The 19,255-nt window shown below is 37.6% G+C and overlaps 1 protein-coding gene across 15 annotated transcripts in view; it reads left to right on the top strand.

Annotated features, from left to right (window-relative positions):
* The window catches only part of CACNA2D1 (calcium voltage-gated channel auxiliary subunit alpha2delta 1), a 433,632-nt gene that overhangs the window by 296,186 nt on the left and 118,191 nt on the right, over nucleotides 1-19,255 (top strand). For all 15 annotated transcript variants that reach the window (XM_052789138.1, XM_052789141.1, XM_052789144.1 and 12 more), the window contains exon 7: nucleotides 3,781-3,912. In XM_052789138.1, the coding sequence (XP_052645098.1) occupies nucleotides 3,781-3,912 (132 nt within the window). The remainder of the gene's footprint in view (nucleotides 1-3,780; nucleotides 3,913-19,255) is intronic.

Below are 19,255 nucleotides of genomic sequence, written 5' to 3'. Positions count from 1 at the left end.
TTATGTGCAAATTGAGAATCATGATATTTTAGTAGGAAGCATTTGAAGAATAGTTTTGTTGCTGTTTATGAGCATTTTTGCTTGCTTTTCTTTGGTCGGCGAGTTTCAAATCCATTGCTGTGGACTTTAAATAAGAATCTTGAGGTATTGGTTTGAAATTGCCTATTACAAGAGGTATTGCATTTAAAAAAAAAGTAGGGGACTTGATTTACAGCTTGCCTTTTGAAGTCCAGGGTGTATTCTTTAGCAGAAGCAAAAGAATAATACAAGTTGTGGAAAAACACTTAGAGAAATACCTGATTAAAGCTTAAATTCCCAGCACCCTTTTCCTTATTTACTGATTACTGGATTAGTTAACACAAATGTGGGTGCATTCTGTATCAAGTACACGTAGATAGAATAAAGCAAACGAACAAAAACCCTGAATGAAGGGAGCAAGTTTGAATTACAAATAACAAACTGTTCCAGGAATAATTGTTTTAATGATTGTACAATCAGCTATTTACCTATCAGTCCCACCAAATAAACTCTGTGTGTCTGTTCCAAGCACAAATTGTTGTCATAATGAGAAAGTGAATTAAGAGGAAGGTGGTACATGTTGAACCTTACATGTGTGCTGTTAAAGTTTATGTCTGAAATGAGACTTGATCACTTAACTATGAATTTCTGGAGTGCAGGAAGATATGTTTTTCAGTACCTGAGAACAGATATGTTACATACTGTTAGTAGCCTTTTCCCAGATTCATTTAGTTTTACTTCTGTTAGGATGCTCTGTTCTTGTTGCTCATCTGGAATTCTACATTATTTATTTTTTTAATTCCAACTAGATGTGTTGGGTTGTTTTTTATTCCCCTTGCTCCAAGTTCTTGCATTTTTTTAGGGTATTTTATTTGTCTCTGGGAGAAAGTTATAAAGGAGGAGGAAGGGGAAAGTGGGACATAAATAAGATCATAAAACTCTTGACTGACTATAAAGTATCACTTCTTTACAAATATTACAAATAAGATCTAGTAAGCTATATTTTTTTGCTTTATAGCCTAATCTCAACAAGTCTAATAAAATGCTGAAATTATCAGTTCCAATATATCCATTCAGTACTTCAGGACTTAGTTATTTTACTATTTGTAGATTGTCTCTTTAGTTTGTCCATTTTTGTATATGCATATATTTTAAATATGTATTTGTATACGTATGACTGTGTATGTGCAGAGGTATGTGTAAACATACAGGATCATATATATATAACTACAATACATTTTTGGGTGATGTTACACAGACACTCTTTGCATCAGTATTTGTGAATGTATAATTAGATGTTTAATATATCTTCATTGAATATAGTTTATTCATTAGTAAGTTTATGGTCTGAAGGAAATCCTCTCTTTAGAAATGTTGTATCACATTTCAGATGTGAAGAGGTTTTTTTATGGGGTGTATGGTCACCAATTTAGAAAAGCATTTATTAGAATGATTAACTTAAAGATATTTTTTCCTGATTGAATGTTTTGCTGAATAGGGGTATCAGTGGTCTGACCAGGATGGTAAAGCCACTGACAGATTTGGGGGTAGAGGCTGCAGCAATTTTAAGTTAAGGTCACAAGGCCAAAGAAATGCATTGGTTTATATTGTTATGGGGCTTGGGAATTCAGAGGACCCTGAAACCTAAATGCTTTGTCAGCTGGCAAAGAGGTAAGAAATATTGTCTCCCATGTGCCTTAAGTAAGTGTCCTAAGCTCCAGTGCCAGCAGGAACCATTGGCATAGGCTTCCACTGGGCCAAGTACTTTGTACATCAGATGAGGAAACAGTAACATGAAAAAAACCAAAGTCAAGCTGAAAGGAAATTCTTGTCTAAGTAAATGACAGAGCTTCTAATGACTTCATGGAGCCACTTCTGGAAGTAAGATCTGACACAAAGTCAAATTTAGAAAGTCTGTACATAATGCTTTATTACACAGTAGGTCAAACAGGATCTAGAAAAGATAATTGAACAGTAACCATTTTTAAATGATAATTAACTTCTCATGGTGCCTCAGGGAATTATACCTCTTTCTTAAGTAAACATATATATATTTATAATTATCTACTTTACAAAGAGACAGGTAGAGAGTACAAGCTTATTGCTTACAGGGAATCTCAAGAGTTGGAAATTGATATTTCTATAAAAAGCTCTATCTTGAGAGAGCAATGTTATCTTAAAACTACTTTGAAAAAAACAGATAAACCTTTCTGCAAAATACATGGTGTAGCAATTTTCTCCTTAACCTTTAAAAACAAGCCTATAAAATTTGATGTTGTGATCTCATTTCTCTAGTACCTGTTAACAACCTCACTTTGGAAATGGCCTGTCAAATGTTAACTTTCAACCTGTCCTTATTTTTATTGTTTCTTTTTTTCACGGTAGCAGAGAGCTAGAATGTAGGCCTACATATCAAATTTTGTACTGTGATGCCACTCAGGGGCCTTAAACATGAACTGTGTTTATTTCAACTTGACTTGCCCATTAGCAAGAGAAGTTGAATTTTCTTTCCTGTGTGCAATACCATAGTGTAAGCAGGATCTGTATTACAGTGTTAACTTTTGTAGGATTTATACCTTCATCTTTAGCTGTTTTCAAATGTTTTTTCCCCTCCAGTTCCCTTTCCACTCTTGGCTTGCTAATCTAGGTGTTTCAGTTTTAGAAACATTACATACAATGCCATTAGGCAACACAAAAGAAAGAATCATTGACCAAACCAACAAAAAACTCTTGCTTTTTCTAATTAACTGAATACTTGCTATTGCCTAACATTATTAAGACTGGGGAGGAGGGGGGATTAATGAGATATTTACAGCTGATTAAATGAGGTGAAAAGCATGATTTATCATAAGTTATATCATAAGGTATTCTGTATCACAATAAAATTTCATTGACTACTGACTGTAGTCAATTGACTATTACTGTAGCAGTGTTCATCAGTTTTAGAGTAAGTTTCCCAACGTATCTTTTTTCAAAAAGGCATAGAAAATGTTAATATATTATATATTTGATTGATTATGTAATATATTTGATTGATCAAAACAAGCATTGGTACAGGACAACTTTGTGAATGTAAGTTTCTGTATAATTGGCTACACTGTGTTTAGTTGAAATGTGAATTTCCTTGTATTTTAAGTTCATTGTGGAACTGACCCAAGTCATAAATATTAATGTTCACATTGCTGATCTTTCTGTAAGTGATCACATCTATAAACATTAAGATCTTGTTAGCATGCAATAATGAGTACTACTGTGCATGCAGTCCCACCTTAATACTATAATTCAAATAACTCATCATTGCCTTTTTCCCATACAATCCTCTTAGAGCATCCATTTGGAAAGGGATGTCTTTGTTACCTTATAAGAGATAAATACCTACTATTGTTGATGTCATTCTAGTTGTTCTTATTGCAGTATGCTGTAATTAGTAAACATCAACTTTATATGCTTGCATGTATTTTTCTATAACTGGGAAGTGCAACTACAGTGACATCTCATAAACAAACTATTTGTCGAAGATATTGGCTATGCAAATAAGCCAGCAGTCATTGCATACAAATAATGCAATGGGAGGAACAGAGCATAAGGAACTTCTTAAAGAAAACTCCCAATGAAGAGGACTGTGTTTCTTTAAATTTACTTTGTGGATTAGTTAAATGAAATATTATTACTTTCTGCAGTAGTTTGGTTTGCTTTTTGTAGTCACGGCTGCTTGTGTTAGGATGTAACTTTGTAATACCAAATATGTTTTTTCTCTGACAGCAACTATAGTGTTAAATGAACTTAACTGGACTGCAGCGTTGGATGATGTATTCAAGCGGAACAGAGAAGAAGACCCCACTTTATTATGGCAGGTTTTTGGTAGTGCAACTGGCCTCGCGAGGTATTACCCAGGTAACTGAAGTCTCCTAAAGAACTGTCCTATGCCACATATTGCCTTGAAAATATCCTGAATTATTTACAAGCAATAAGAGAGAACTAAAAATTACTTTCTTACATAGATGCAGTTTCTGTATATCAGAAGTAACTCAAGGACTGTGAAATTATTCTGGCATAAAGCTAGTATGAGGGAGAAGAAACTGGGGGTGAAATATATAACTAGTACTTTTTACAGTAAGAGGAAAGGAGGAAGATGTCCTTTGAAAAGCTGGAGTTTAATTTTATTTTTGTATTGTTTTCTATTTCTAATTCTGTTGGGTAAATAATCGGTTGAATATTTGCCAGTGAGATTTTTGTACCTGTCTGGTTTTTAAAACAGTAACTCAGTGACTAGACATACAATCTTATGGTTAAAGTCAGTGAAAATATGATTGCACCATGCTATGTTTATGTCCTGCAGAATCCACAGTCTCTGACAATTATGTCTTTGCTTGTCTTTGCTGTTAGAGCTAAGGTCAATGAATACAACTTGATCATTTCAACCAGCATCTGTTCCACCTGTTGAAGAATCCCATTACTGGATCACACTAATTAATTTAAACAGATGTATATTTCACTGAATTTAGATCACCAGTAGCCTTAATTTGATTTTTGATGTGTACTAGCTAATGGAAAGGCCTATTTTATGCCAAGGCATACTGCCTGTGCTGCTGCTATTCTTGTTAAGTGATGCTGTTATCATTGACAGAATAATGCGTCCACTACACACAAGACAATTGTGTGCAGTGTCTTGTCTTTTGCCTACAACTGGCTAAGGAAGAACTTTGAGATCCTTTCTCTTCTGTTTATACAAGATTGCTTGTGTTTCTGAGGGTGAAGGGGATTATTCTAAAGCTGTTACTGTATCATTAGCACAATTGCTAGCACAGGCAGAGAAATTGCCTTAGGCTAGTTTACAGGAAGAATATTTCATAGCACTTGAATCCTGTTTGTTTTGTCATGCTAGATGCTCATGAAATAAATACAGTGAGATGCTGCAGAAAAAAATAATATTGAAAATGCTAATTTAATATTTCTTTTATCTCCTAGTGTTCTGTTTCAATGCTTTTGGGATATATTAGTACTGTGTTTCGGTTCACCATTTGTCACTGCTTACTATACAGTGATGTTTTGCAAGTGCTGAAAAAGAAGCATTTCTTAAATGCATCTCTGTGCCAATCTCTAGGAAATTCATTTTCAAGTGTAAGATTATCTCTTATATTGAAAAATATATTCTTATGTCTAGCTAACCTGTCTATTCCAGTTGTTTACCAGCACAACACAGGACCCTCAGAGTCTCTATGTATTCTTCCTTAGAACATCTCTATAAAATGGGAGAAGCTTGTTTTCCATATTTTGCAGGTGGATATGTTGCTTGTATATACTCCATCTAAACACAAATTTAAATTTGGTATAAAACTCAGATCGTCACACCTCCTGCTTATTCCATAGCTAAGTGCCTAAGTCCTTATTAGCTGTCTAGTCCTGTTAGAACTTAACTTCATAAACTCCTGGGTAATTTCCCAATTCCTAAATTCTGCACACACACACAGTAACCTGGAGCAGTCTGACAGTCCTTAAGTTGTATGTGCATTGTTCTGTGCATCTTCTTCCCACTTCTTTCCATTTATAGCTCAAATAGGTAAGCCCTTTGGGTTTTAGATTTTTAGAATAAGTCTTTGTGCAAGGTTGTCCATCTTTGTCATTTTGTAAACTCTTTGTCTCAGTTTGCTGACACACAAAAATGTGCTGACAATGAAATCAGTTTCATATACTGGAATGGATGCCTTTCACATTTGCTTTTTGAAAATGATATTATAAATTGTAAAACATTGCTTCATTGTATTGGCTTTAGGTAAGCCTGCTTCAAAGTGATGAATTTCTCCATAGTGATGATATTAGTGAAAGAATTTGGAAGTATCAAAAAACAAAATTAAAATGCATAGATGAGTCTGCTCATTATTATCTGAACTATATCCACTCAGTCTTTCCTCCCTTAAAAAAAATCGATCTTTGGTAACTCTAAGCTATAGAGGGTGTCTTCAATCACAGGTTTCTTGAACTAATGTTTTTATCTGATAATAACCCACTGCCTTCAGTAATGGGCTAGGTGGTACATAACTTCTGTCCTAAGTAGGCTCTTGGGCTGTCCTTGTCGCCATAGTAACGAGCAGCATGAAGGGATCTTTCTATGAGTGACCCCATGTGTGGAAAGTATGTGTGAAATATAAGATTATTTTTCTATTACATATATCCCATTGTTTCCTACATATATTCTATTTTTGGTACTGGTGTACACTCCTCTAGCATCACATATACGATTTCATATAATTTTCAGCTGTGCTTTGTCTGACTCTTTGGTACATTTGTGTTCCCTTGTCTCTATCTTGAGGCCAAGGCAGCTTCCTTCTGACTATGACCTAGGTTGAGACATATGGCAGTTCCTTTCCTCAGACCTTCTTTATATACTAAAATATATGGTATTAGGCTTAGATACAATAGTAATTAGATGCAGTAGAATAAGCATAGGAAACTCTATTTTACGAAAATAGCTAACAACATCAGGTAGAGGAAGTAATGGTACCAAAGTATTCACTTCCTTTAGTGTTATGACTTAATTATTCCATCAAATGTTCCTTATGCAAAATGTCATTTCTACTGAGGAGAAAACCACATTCTATGTGATGTTACCTTTGGTTATGTTTTGAAGAAGAAGAAAATATGTAATCCAGGCAAGCTAAATTTAGGAAGATATTTGTGTAGATGGATAGATGCAGATGTGCAAGAAAGCTAAGTATTAGAAATATATATATATATATATATATTAACACACATATATGTTGATATTTGCAGTGGCAGATGGCAGAACCAGTGCCAAGCATAAAAGGGAACTGTATAGCAAGTTCCTATGTTTACCTTAACCAGATGCCCCAACAGAAAAATTACAGACTGCATTGAGGTCAGCTTCTCTCTTCATAGATTAATACATTAGTTCTTTTCGTTTATTCAATATTTTTCCCTAGAACATACTCAGTTCAGCTGTCATTCTCAAGCATCAAGACAGAAATGGCAGACAAGAGCCAAAGATGCAGGAAACCTCATGGGCATCAAACTTGTTTTTCTCCTTTTTCGGTTAGGGTTTTAATCAGCTTAATTTAAAAAGTCAGTATGAGTTTCCTCATACTGAACTTTTTCTTCTTTAAATTATTTAAGCAAGTGTGTCTTGCCTAAAATAATTTTAAAGATTAGTTAGGGTACTTAGTATCAACATTTTCATTAGTTTCAATGGCAGCATATTTGTGAAGAGAAATGCTAAGCTCTCTTAATGTGCTGGTAACCATCCATTTTGATATGAAGATGCCAAGAACAATTTTGAGATTTCTATTAGCTATTGTATGAGCTCTGAATAACTCAAGAATTATTAAACAGTTTAATAGAAGAGCTGAGAAGAATAAACAAATAAAGTGAATGGAACTTTTAGGAAGGATGTAATACATACTCATTCTTACGTTTAAAGTTATATATCACAAATTAGTCTTTCTTTCAAGAGATGGTTTCAGCATTGTAAGAATGCATTCTCCTTTTTACATACATTTATGGACTTGTATCAGGATCAAGACAGGAATCTCTATCTTCAGGTGATGAAGATACCTGATAAAATTATTAATTTAAAAGGGAAGTGTACAAGAGGTGGAAGCAAGGACAGATGACCTGGGAGGAATATAGAGACACTGTCCAGACATGTAGAAACATGGTTAGAAAAGCCACAGCCCACTTGGAGCTGAATCTGGTGAAGGATATGAACAACAAAAAGAGCTTCTACAGGAGCATCAGCAGTAAAAGACTAAGGAAAATATGGACTTGCTGCAGAATGTGGGCCTGCTGCTCTATGCTGGGGCAGAGGACTTGTTGACAAAAGGCACGGAAAAGGCCAAGGTACTCATTACCTTCTTTACCTCAGTCCTTACTCATAAGATCAGCCCCCAGTAACTGCAGGCCTCTGCAATCAGAAGGAAATTCTGGAACTAGTGTGACTTGCCCTCAGTGAAGGAGGATCAGGTTAGGGAACATTTAAACAAACGGGACGAGCACAAGTCTTTGTGACCTGATGGGATGCACCCATGAGTATTGAGGGGAATAGTGGATGTCATTGCAAGGCACTCCTTGATTATCACTGAAAGGTCATGGAAACCAGGAGAGGTTCATGAGGTTCCTTCTTTCCTGAGGAAACAAGTGTCACTTCTATCTTCGGGAAGGGCAAGAAGGAGGATCTGGGGAACTACAAGGTGTGAGACTCACCATAGTCCCTGGGAAAGTGACGGAGCAAGTCCTCCTGGAAACTCTTTTGAACCATAGTAAAGACAAGAAGGTGATTGGGAGTGGTCAGCATGGGTGAAAGGGGAAATCATGCCTGATCAACCTGATAACGGTCTAGATGAGATGACAGACTTGGTGGATGAGGGAAAAGCAATGATGTTATTTGTCTTGGCTTCAAGAAGACTTTTGACACTCTTTCCCTTAGCAACCTCATAGACAAACTGATGAAGTACAACTTAGATAAATGGACAGTAAGGTGGACTAAAAAATGTCTGAACTGCTGATCTCAAAGGGTTGTGCGAAGTGGCATAAAGTCCAGCCAGAGGCCAGTCAAAAGTGGTGTATCCCAGGATTCAATACTGGGGCCAGTGCTATTCAACGTCTTCATTAGTGACCTGGATGATGGGCAGGCTTCACCCTCAACAAGTCTGTAGAGGTTACAAAACTGGGAGTGGCTGATACACAAGATAGTTGTACTGCCAGAGGGACCTCAACAGACTGAAGAATTCAGCTGACAGGAATCTCATGGAGTTCAACAAAGGGAAATGCAAAGTTCTGCATCGGGTAGAAGAATAACTGCAGGCACCAGTACCTGCAGGGGTTGACTAGCTGGAAAGCAGCTTTGCAGAAAAAAAACCTGGCGCCCTGATGGAAAAGTTGGACATGGCCAACAGCAGCCTGGGATGCATTAGGCAGAGCATTTCTAGCAGGTGGAAGGAGGTGATCATTCCCCTTGACTTATCACTGGTGAGACACATCTGGAGTGAAAGATCCAATTCTAAACTCCCCAGTACAAGAGAGACAGACACTTACTGAGAAACCACAAAGATGATTAAAGACTTGGAGGATCTGTCATACAAGGAGAGGCTGAGAGAGCTAGCTTTCAGCCTGGAGAAGATGAGACTCAGGGGCATCTTACAAGTGTGCATAAATAGCTGATGGGGAGGGTGAGCAGTCTCCATCATAGTAGAATTTTCCTTTTCACTCTGTGTTTTCCTCCACTTCCAGAAGAAAACTTGGAAAAAACTCACATAGAAATCTTAATACTGTCATCCAGAATGACAGAACCAACGTCATGTGTAATTGTTTTCATAAAATGTCTAGTTGTGTTTGCAGTATCTGTCCGTGTAGAGAGTGTCAATGAGTACCAGCACTGCTGGGCCGGTATGGATGGAGAAAGTTTTTTGACTTACTTCCAGTCTTACTCTATTTTGTAGAATTACTGTCAGTTCAGAAGTAACAGTGTACTCAGTGCTTGTTTTAGGAAGTAGGGTGTTATTTGTTTTTTTATTATTTTTTCTTCAACACAAATACTAATGTGTGGAAAAGACACGGTTAAAAAAGTTGGACATATTAAGACCTCCTGGTGCATGCAGTGCTTGTCCTGGGGTCAGCTTCACATGTCAACCCAACAAGTCCATATTGACAACACAGCTCTGAGGTCAGGCCAGGAAGGCCCTGAGAAAAGGTCAGGATCAGCAAAATACAACATGTGCACAGACATCCACGCAGTGTAGCTCGGGCAAGGAGCAAGGGCTTGAGCTTAAATGGAGCTCCCAAGCCAAGAGGCAGAGGCTTCCAGGAGATTTCTTGCAGCTTTTTGTCCCTTCCCTCTTCCCACATCAGTAATCCCAGGTTACACGTCCGCACCATGTAAACATGGACTTGAACATCGGCAGCAATTGCCTAGGAGGCTGCAGAGCCTGCTGGTACATGTAGGGCCCTTCATTTTTAAAGAACAGACTGATTTTATCTGAAGAAATAATCATTTTTGCATGAGACTACAATTTATTCCATAATCTTTTCTACATTCCCTTAATAATTTCCCTCTTGCTGAAAGGGTAAATAATGTTTGCTGAAACAAGGTAGCACCAAAGAACTTCTTTCTGCTCAGAAACTGAATTGCATTTGTTGGCTTATTGATTGACGATGAAAAGAAGACTCCACATGTTTTCTGTCCATGTTCATCCATCAGTGCAAAAACTAAGTACAGGCCATGCAGTGGTTGTTTGCAAGCGATCTGAAAATTCTTACACTGGATGTATTGAAGTTAGCTTGCAAGTACTTTGGATTCTGCATAATGAAAATTTTCTATTCAAGTTACAATTGGCCATTTCACCTGTCGTTAACACAGAGCTACTACTAACATCAAAAATGTGAAATGCTACAGGTTTTATACACAATACACGTTTTCCCAAAATGTGGATATTTTCTGAGCATTTAATTTAATCTTTTGACATTTAATAATTCTTAATAATAGTTAAAATATGTCAAAATTGTTAAAACAAGTTAACAGACTGACTGGTGAAATTGTCAAGTCATTGAAATCAAATGGCTCAGACATTTTGAGTTTTTTCACAGCCAACTGTAATGCCTTGGTCTTCATGTTACAAGCATATCATTACCAGAGGCATTTTTGTTCATGGACTTAGCCTTGTAAGCAGTACATACAGAATCCTTTGTGACCAATATGCAGGTAAATAAAATATTATCATGAAGCTATAGGCGAGGGATTTCTGTTGTTTAAGGTTTTGTTACTAAACTTAATTTCCAGAAGATACAATGTGATGGATGAGATCAGATTCAGTAAAATTAAATTAAAACTGCATTGAAATCTGGGAATTTAAAAAAATGGTTAAAAATATGAAGTTTTAAATATCCATGTGCCAGAATGTAACTGAAATCAGAATTTCAGTTACTTTGTTTGCATCGACAAGCCTGACCAGAAAAGCCAGACTCAGACATAAAGGCATGTAGTGAATATGTATTGCGTTCTCTTAGACATGATACTGTTTTGTGCATGGTCCTGTTCTGACTTGCAGCTGCAGGGACCTTGATGTCATTATCCTGCACTACTGTCCAGTGCATGCTCAGAGGCTATCTTGAGTCATCTCAGAAAACAAGGAATCTATATTTATAAGGTGGCATTCTGGGAAATTAATTACAGCTTCTTTTCTTCTTTTCAACAGGAAATCACAATCAGCTTTTCCAAACGTCTCCCACACATATAACTTGTATGAGAAAACCCTTCCTGTTTCTTAGTGTTCACTTTGAAACAGAATTTTAGCTGAGTTGTCTGCAGAAGGCAAGATAGGACTGGGCATATAAGTAACTTATTTTCTTTCCTTCTTGTTTTTGTCTAAGGGCTCAGTTGTCTTGAATGCATGTTTTCAATTCTAGTTCTTTTACAAAATCCACCAGTTTTCAAAATATTTGTAGAAATTTCCAGCCTTTGTCCTGCAATGGAAAGTTTTCCATTATTTATGTATAACTCAAGAGTAAGACTCAGTTTTGATCACTACCATGTAAGAAACCTGAAATATATTTTGTGGGATTTTTTTAAGCAAACCATCCTGAAATTTGATATTATGGAATTTTGAAAGGCAAATTTTTGGAAACAGTAAACAGTAAAAAAAAAAAAAAAAAAAAAACCAAACAAAAAAACTGAGCACCACCAAGTTTAAAATTCAGATTCTCTGTGAGATGGCAAGAGAGCACAAGTTATAAATGTTGAAGCACCTTCTCAGTAGTACTGGTAGATGTACACCATCCTGCCTAATTTTTGAGTTTATACTTCTATTCTAGAAACTGGTAGTAGCTTTTAAGATGACGCTTGCCTAATTCTACTCCAGATATAGGGTTCCAGTAGTTTTTGATTCAAATTAAAAGCAGTAATCCGACAGCATTTTCGCAAGATCATTGAAATTACCAATTCATTCCAATCCAATTGAAACTTGCAAAGATGTAAAATTGCATATATCACACCATAGTATTTTGATAGCCAAAACTTTCATTTCTGAAATGCTTTAAAAGAAAAGGGGAAATATGGTCATCCTCAGAGGATAGGATACTCCAGTCAGACACCTGAAATGGATGAATATTCTGGAAGGATGTATCTCATTCACCAGATATGGACTATCTAATATAGAATTTCTGATGCCTTTTTAAAAGGTAAGAAGAAGTGACAATAATCACAGAATTGCAGGATGATTGAGGTTGGAAGGAACCTCTGGAAGTCCCCTGGATCACCTACTGAAGCAGGGCCACCTAGAATTGTAACATAGGTCAGGTTTTGTTTTTCTTTTATGATATTGTTTCCAAAGAGATTTTTCTTTGGTGGCAGGAGTTTGAAAAATTATTTATTTATTTATTTATTTATTTAATCTTGAATCCATTCCCTGTGGGCTTGCACATGTAGAACTTCATTGACTCCATGTAGACAGAAAGGTACTTTAATATAGATCAGACTGCAGATCTAATTTATAATTAACCACAGAGCAGTGGACGAATCTGTTACACAAAAATAAATTAATTTAATTAAAGTAGTTTAATATATGGTTTGACAGATATTAAGTTACTTACATTTTGTGAGGCATCTACCCAGCTAATTTTACTTCTAGGTTTTAGAAAGCAGCTATCTGAAAGAACAATTTAATATCAAATTTTTTGGCAGGCTACTTGGAAGTGTAGGTACAAACCAACCAGTTCCTCTTTTAATCATGAAATCCTTCTTAATTATAGAGGTAATGAGGATTATAATTGTTAATCAATGTTTCATTAAAATACTGCAATGGGAAGCATATTATTTTCACTGTAGCAATCACTAATTAAACAAATTTAAAGAACACTTTGTATTTATGTGGCTTTTGCCAGATACCACCTCTCTCTGGGGTTTTTTTGTTGTTTTTTTTTGTAAGGCTAAGATCCTTGGTAAAGGATGCATTCTGTTTTGGACTGCAGACAGCAGACATTTATTTGCAGTTAAATGTGATATTGAAGACTTTCTAGTTATAGTAATAGATACACTTAAGAAAGTTTGGTTGCAAAGGATTACTCAAATGAGAACACACACTTGATTTAGATGAATGATTAGTAATGAAAAACTGTTTGGTCAGCAACACCGGCTCAGCTGTCTCGGGGAAGTATACTAAATCATATTTGCCACAATGTAATACTAGAAAGGGTAATACTGATATGGATAGTCTCAGATTCCAGTTAGTGGGTTTTATAATGATGATGCATGAATAGATTCAATATCTTTTATGGAGGGTTGTTGAACCTAGACTCGGTGTGACAGTATTTGGTTTGCAGTGTGCTGAAGGTGGCAATGTGCCGCACCTGGTCAAGATCAGAAAAGCTGAGGCAATTGATAATAAAAATAAAACTGAGAAAGAAATACTGTACTGTTCCCAAATGTTCCATGTCTTCCCACTTCCATCTGGAGATTTAACAGGGGGCTTTGGAAACTTAAAACCTGCTTTCACAGAACAGTATGTCTGGCAACTTCCACTCTCCCAAAGTGCTGCATAACTCTGTGATTTCTCTCTGGTTTTCTCAAAGAGGAAAAAACAGCCTCCAGCCTGTGGCTCGGTGGTCCTTTTCTTATCACATAACCTAGACATACATATTTGTCATCCTCATCTGACCTTACCTATGTCTAAGAAGAAGGGTGGGAGAAGGAAGGAAACGGGTACAGCAGGGCTTTGTTTTGGGTCTGCCCAGGCTCATACAACTATGGGAAAGCCAGTAAAAAGTGCTCCAATACCAGCTTCTTAGGTGAACATTAGGAACTTCATACTCAGGAAGAAAAATAATGTTTCCTAAGGAGACCGACTCTTTACCAGACTTCCAGGTGAACTAAACATGAAGTAGCATTTTGAGATGTTGGCAGTCCTGTTATGACTTTGTTTACTTGAGAAGTATTGAATTCAAGTTGCAAAGTATCTGTGAAGTTCAAGTCCTTCTTAGCTGGATTAGTAGATGTCTACTGTAATTTTGAATGTAATTTTGAAACTGAATGTCTACATAATCTTAATTTCTTACTTTAAGCACATCTGAGCATGTCTTAATCATGCATACAGGTGTTTCTTATGCTCATCTGCTCCCTCAGCTTTAAAGGTATGTCTGTACTAGTAAGTGGAACAAGTCAGAGTTTTATTAGCGTCCTTTAGTCAGCCCCATGGTCTGACTGAAGGGACAACACATGCTCACAGCCTTTCCCAATGGACAGTACTAGACCCTGTTTTGTTTCCTCTATACTACAAGGTTCTCCAGTCCTGTTCTAGGAGGCTTCATGTTCTCAAACACCGCTAGATTATTTTATGCTATGCTGCAGGGCTTATATATACTGCATGGCATATAACACACAGCTTAATTTTCATCCCCAAAACACCTTCTGGATTAAAAGTAATAAAAATATCACTGTCCTCATTTTGCAGATAAAAGAAACAGGTACAGAGAGATAAAATGACTTCTTCAGTGATCTTCTGAAGGTTAGGGATTCAAGCCAGGAATATGTGTAACACAGAGGTTTTTTAAGATTCAGTGTGCTATTATATTCATTAACTCATACTTAAATTCATAGCACTGGCAGGTGTGTTAATCTCAGTATCTTTGGAATATCAGTGCTGAAGAGTACAGTGAAAAGAACTGTTGTACTTGTTACCTTTTACTGTAGATTTGCCTTGTATTTAGCCTTACTTTGTTTATCTATATAATAAATAAGTATAATATGATGGGAACTTTAATTAATTAGAGAAAAGTCTCTTTACACTGCTCATGCCAGTATTTTACTAGGATATTCCCATGTAATTAGGGTTTACAAGGTGTTAAAAGGAGAATTTCACAGATAAAGAAAAGATAATGCTGCAGCACTGGTTATCCAGAAAAATAAATTTGTCCCTAAAGTCTTAAAATTCTTGGGTTAAAAATATAGATAGAGAAGAGCTAGTATTATCTCTTCCCCTTCATAAAAGTTTTTTTTTCAAAAATCTTGAACCTATTTCCAGTTCTCAGTGAAGCAGGTCTCACTCAGCTACTGGAGCATTCCCTGCTTAGACAAATTAATAATGGAAAAGCTTTAAAAATCAATTTCTAATAAAATAAAATAAAATGGTATCTCTCCAAATGAAGGACTTGCTGTGCACAGCTGCTCTTGCGTTAACCATTAACAGCAAGCAATAGTGTTGCGGCCATGATATTGAACTCTCCAGAGAAAGTCATTACTGAAGCAGATACTAAGAGACTGGAAAGCCTAAAAAATCTATACAAAATGAATCAAAAGCCTTGAAAAACTGAGAACTTCACCTTTTTTTTTTTTTTACAAAAGGTTTTATATTTTATAGCTGTCAACTCCTGTTAATGACTCAACATTTAAAAGAGCCTTTAAAGTAAAAAACCAAAACACCGCCCCAAACACTTTCCCAGTAATGCAGCTTATAAATTATCAATTAGTGCCATTAGCGCATAAGTTGAATAGTTCTACTTTTTACATTGAAATAAGCTTTTCTGAACATTGTTCACTTCCTTTTTTCACTGAAATCTGGGAGGAAAGGACATGGGCTGACATGATTTGGATCTAACCATACTCGTGATATTGAAAATCTTACAATACATTTAATTGTGGCTCATTTTTTAAAAAAACTGATGTGCTGAATGTTGTAGTTGTGCAAGCAGATCCACCCAGTTACAGGATAATGCGTTATTTCTAGTGAGTTAATGAAATTGCAGCCAGGAGGCCACCATACCTTCATGCTGAAGTTCATACCATCTCTGTGGTTTTATGATACAAATTGAAATCTCCAGAATTTATTTTTACAGAAGAAAAGCAACAACATCAAGAAAAACCCAACAAAATATCTTGTTGCTTCTGTACCTCTTCTCCTCAAGCTCTGATACTCCAGCCCCCTTTGGGGGGATGGTAGATAGCCCAGGTGAAACCAATGTGAACAACACATTTATTGATGATGCAATTCAGTTCATACATGTGGAAGCAAAAATATTTGCCTCTGAACTGAGATAACATAGAGCCATTTGAGAGGTTAATTTGAAGTTGCAGACTGCAGTACGTGTTACATGTTCAAATTGCTTTCATTTCTTTTGGCATATTGGGACCAATAAAGCAATGGATTTGTTTGCGTATGGACTGTTCCTGTATAAAACTCATTGCTGAACTGATTTGGGATGAAACTAAGCACAGTATTGCCCATAACCACACAGGTAATACATTCTGAAAAAAACTCTGTGAGATGATTATCCTCTCTTTTCTGTATGATGATGGTGCTATAAAAGTTACAGAGGACATTGTGCAGAGCTGTCTATGTTAGATAGATTTTACCTGAAGATAATTTTAGCTCTTGGCAATTTTAAATCATTATCTGAGTAAAATAGTTAAGAAGTGGCTGCGTTCAGTCTTGACTGAACATCTTCTGTGGTAGCACAGAGTTGGTCAGGAACAATCTCTGTCTTGGGAAATAGTACTAATCGGTTATTAATCCAAGGCATCATTATGATATAAATGTCCTGAGTATAGCGGTGCAAAACACTTTATGACAATTAATGTTAGGGGTTCTTAAAGTTATGGCTGTTTATTATTTTTAGCTACCATGTCTTGCCACTTTTCACCTTTTACTGAAAAATAACTAATTCTGCAAAGGTGCTGCTGCACCAAAATTCACCTGACCTCTTTCTGAGTAGTAAGCTGAGGAATACCATGTTTCCCAACTAATGTGGGCTATTGCATACCTAAATGCAGGTTTGTTCACTTAAGTTTACTAAAAGATGAGAAGAAATTGGAAACTAAAGGCAAAGTATAAGCTGTAGGTTGCACCTTTGCTCCATCTGAGGAAGACTTTATTGAATCTGGCACAGGGAATTGAATAGTCTGTATTTATGGATGTTTTGAATATCCACATAAATGTTTATTTCAGAAGTAGCAAGGTAAAATTCGACTCTAACAAGTATTTGTTTGCCTAACCTGGTAAATGCCATATTGAGGTTGACTACCTAGTAACCCTCTGAGATGGAAAGGTAGTGGAGTTTGAGTCAGAATAAGACGATGCTGTCTAGGATTTGAAAATTGGCATTTGTTACCTCTCTTACTATCAGCTTTTAGCCTCTTTCCCCAAATGTGTTACAGGGATGTAAATCTGTTAATAATTCTTCTGTGCCTCTGTGTTCCTTGTGCATGTATACCTAACCAGTAGAGCAGGGCAGATATAACTGAGGTCTCATTTGTCAGGACGTTCAGGAAGGCCTCCCCCATGACATTCACCTGTGCCTCTGGAATCATCTCATGAATTAAAAATGGGCAGATGTAGCCAAGGTCTCCCTTTCCTGAAGAACACTTTCACATAGGCTTTACCCTGTGATGACCTCTGTACTGCATGAATTGGTTTTGCATGTAATCAACTGCTCTTGGTAGCGGGGGAGGGGCCGCAGGGCCGGCTGCTGTGAGAAGCTGCTGGAAGCTTCCTCGGCTCCGAGTCGGAGCCGCCTCCGGCCCAGGCCGAGCCCGTCAGCGACGGCGGTATCGCCTCTGGGAGAGCGGATTTCAGAGGGGGAACCTGCAGCGAGTAGGGGATTGGGATGGGAGAGGAACCCCTCTGCGGGTACCGAGGTCAGGGAGGAAGGAGGGCAGGAGGGGCTGCCCCCGCAGCCCGTGGGGAGACCAGACGGCAGGCTGTCCCCCCCCAGCCCACGGAGGGGAGCGGGGGAGCAGATGCCCACCGGCAGCCTGGGGAGAGAGGAGCCCACGCCGGAGCAGGGGGATGGATGCCCCCCAAGATGGCTGCGACTCTGTGGGGAAGCCCGCGCTGGGGCAGTCTGTGCCTGAAGGACTGCAGCCCGCGAAATGACCCACACTGGAGCAGTTTGTGAGGAACTGCAGCCCGTGGGAAGGAGTCACGTTGGAGCAGTACGTGGAGGACTGTCTCCCGTGGGAGGGACCCCACGGTGGAGCAGGGGAAGAGTGAGGAGTCCTCCCCCTGAGGAGGAAGGAGCGGCAGAGACAAGGTGTGAGGAACCGACCCCAACCCCCATTCCCCGTCCCCCTGTACTGCTCGGGGGGAGGAGGGAGAGAGAACCGGGAGTGGAGTTGAGCCAGGAAGGAGGGAAGAGTTGCGGGAACGTGTTTTTTTAAGGTTTTGGTTTACTTCCCATTATCCTGTTTTGATTTGAATGGTAGTAAATTAAACTGATTTTGGTTTTTCCCCAAGTTGAGCCTGTCTTTTGCCCGTGACCATAATCGGTGCATGATCCCGCCTTGTCCTTGTCTAGACCCACAAGCATTTCTTTGTATTTTCTCCTCCTCATCCCACCGGGGCGGGGGGGAGGAGTGAGCGAGCGGCCTCATGGTGCTTTGTTGCCAGCTGGGCTTGAACCACGACATCAACAAAACTCAGGATTTCCACTACACATGTGCAGAAGTAACAGAAAAGCATGCCTTACTCTTGCTTGAAATATAGCCAGGCCTGTATCTCCATAGCGCAAACAGCAGAAGTGGGTGGGATATCAAATCCAATGACTAATTTATAAAATGTCAAATCTAACCATATGCCAAACAAGAAAATCATCAAAGGAGAACATGACTAAAGCGTAACGTATGCAACAGAAAACTGTGTGGTGTGGACATAGACGTTAGTATGCAACAATGAAACACGGTGAGGCTGACTTCTTCAAGACATTCGATAAGCCAGGTTCCAAGGCATCTGATTAAAATGCATGGTTTAAACAATAGGTTATATAAATAAAACTGTAAATCTCAAAATCCTTGATCTTCAATTTTAGTTTTTTAGGAAAATGCGTAATCATCTTTTTGTGTATTTCATTTTGCTTTCATGTTAGACCATATAATCTTTTGTCAGTAAGATGTAAGCCAGTTTCCCCAAATGGCTTTATAGTGTCTTCAGTATATGGACCAAGGCAACGCATGCCTTTTTCAGTGATCTCCATCCCTTCTAATTATTTCCTGTATAATTATAAACACATAATTACTTATTTTTGCATAGAGAGCATTTATGAACTTTTAAAAAATGATTTTTTAAAAGATGAAATCAGGGTAAATTAAAAGTAGATCATTGGACATCACATGTCCTAAGGGAATTTCAGTTTCCTAGTAGTAGCAATTTCAATAAGATCCTTAAATACTCAGAATGTTACCAAAACCAGTGAATAGATTTGAGACCGTTCAAAGCCATCTAAAATTAAAAGTGTTAATCCAGAG

This window comes from Harpia harpyja, chromosome 6 (genome assembly GCF_026419915.1).
Source record: "Harpia harpyja isolate bHarHar1 chromosome 6, bHarHar1 primary haplotype, whole genome shotgun sequence".
NCBI lineage: Eukaryota > Metazoa > Chordata > Aves > Accipitriformes > Accipitridae > Harpia > Harpia harpyja.
The sequence above is the reverse complement of the archived record's forward strand: the minus strand, read 5'-3'. Positions and strand labels throughout refer to the sequence as shown.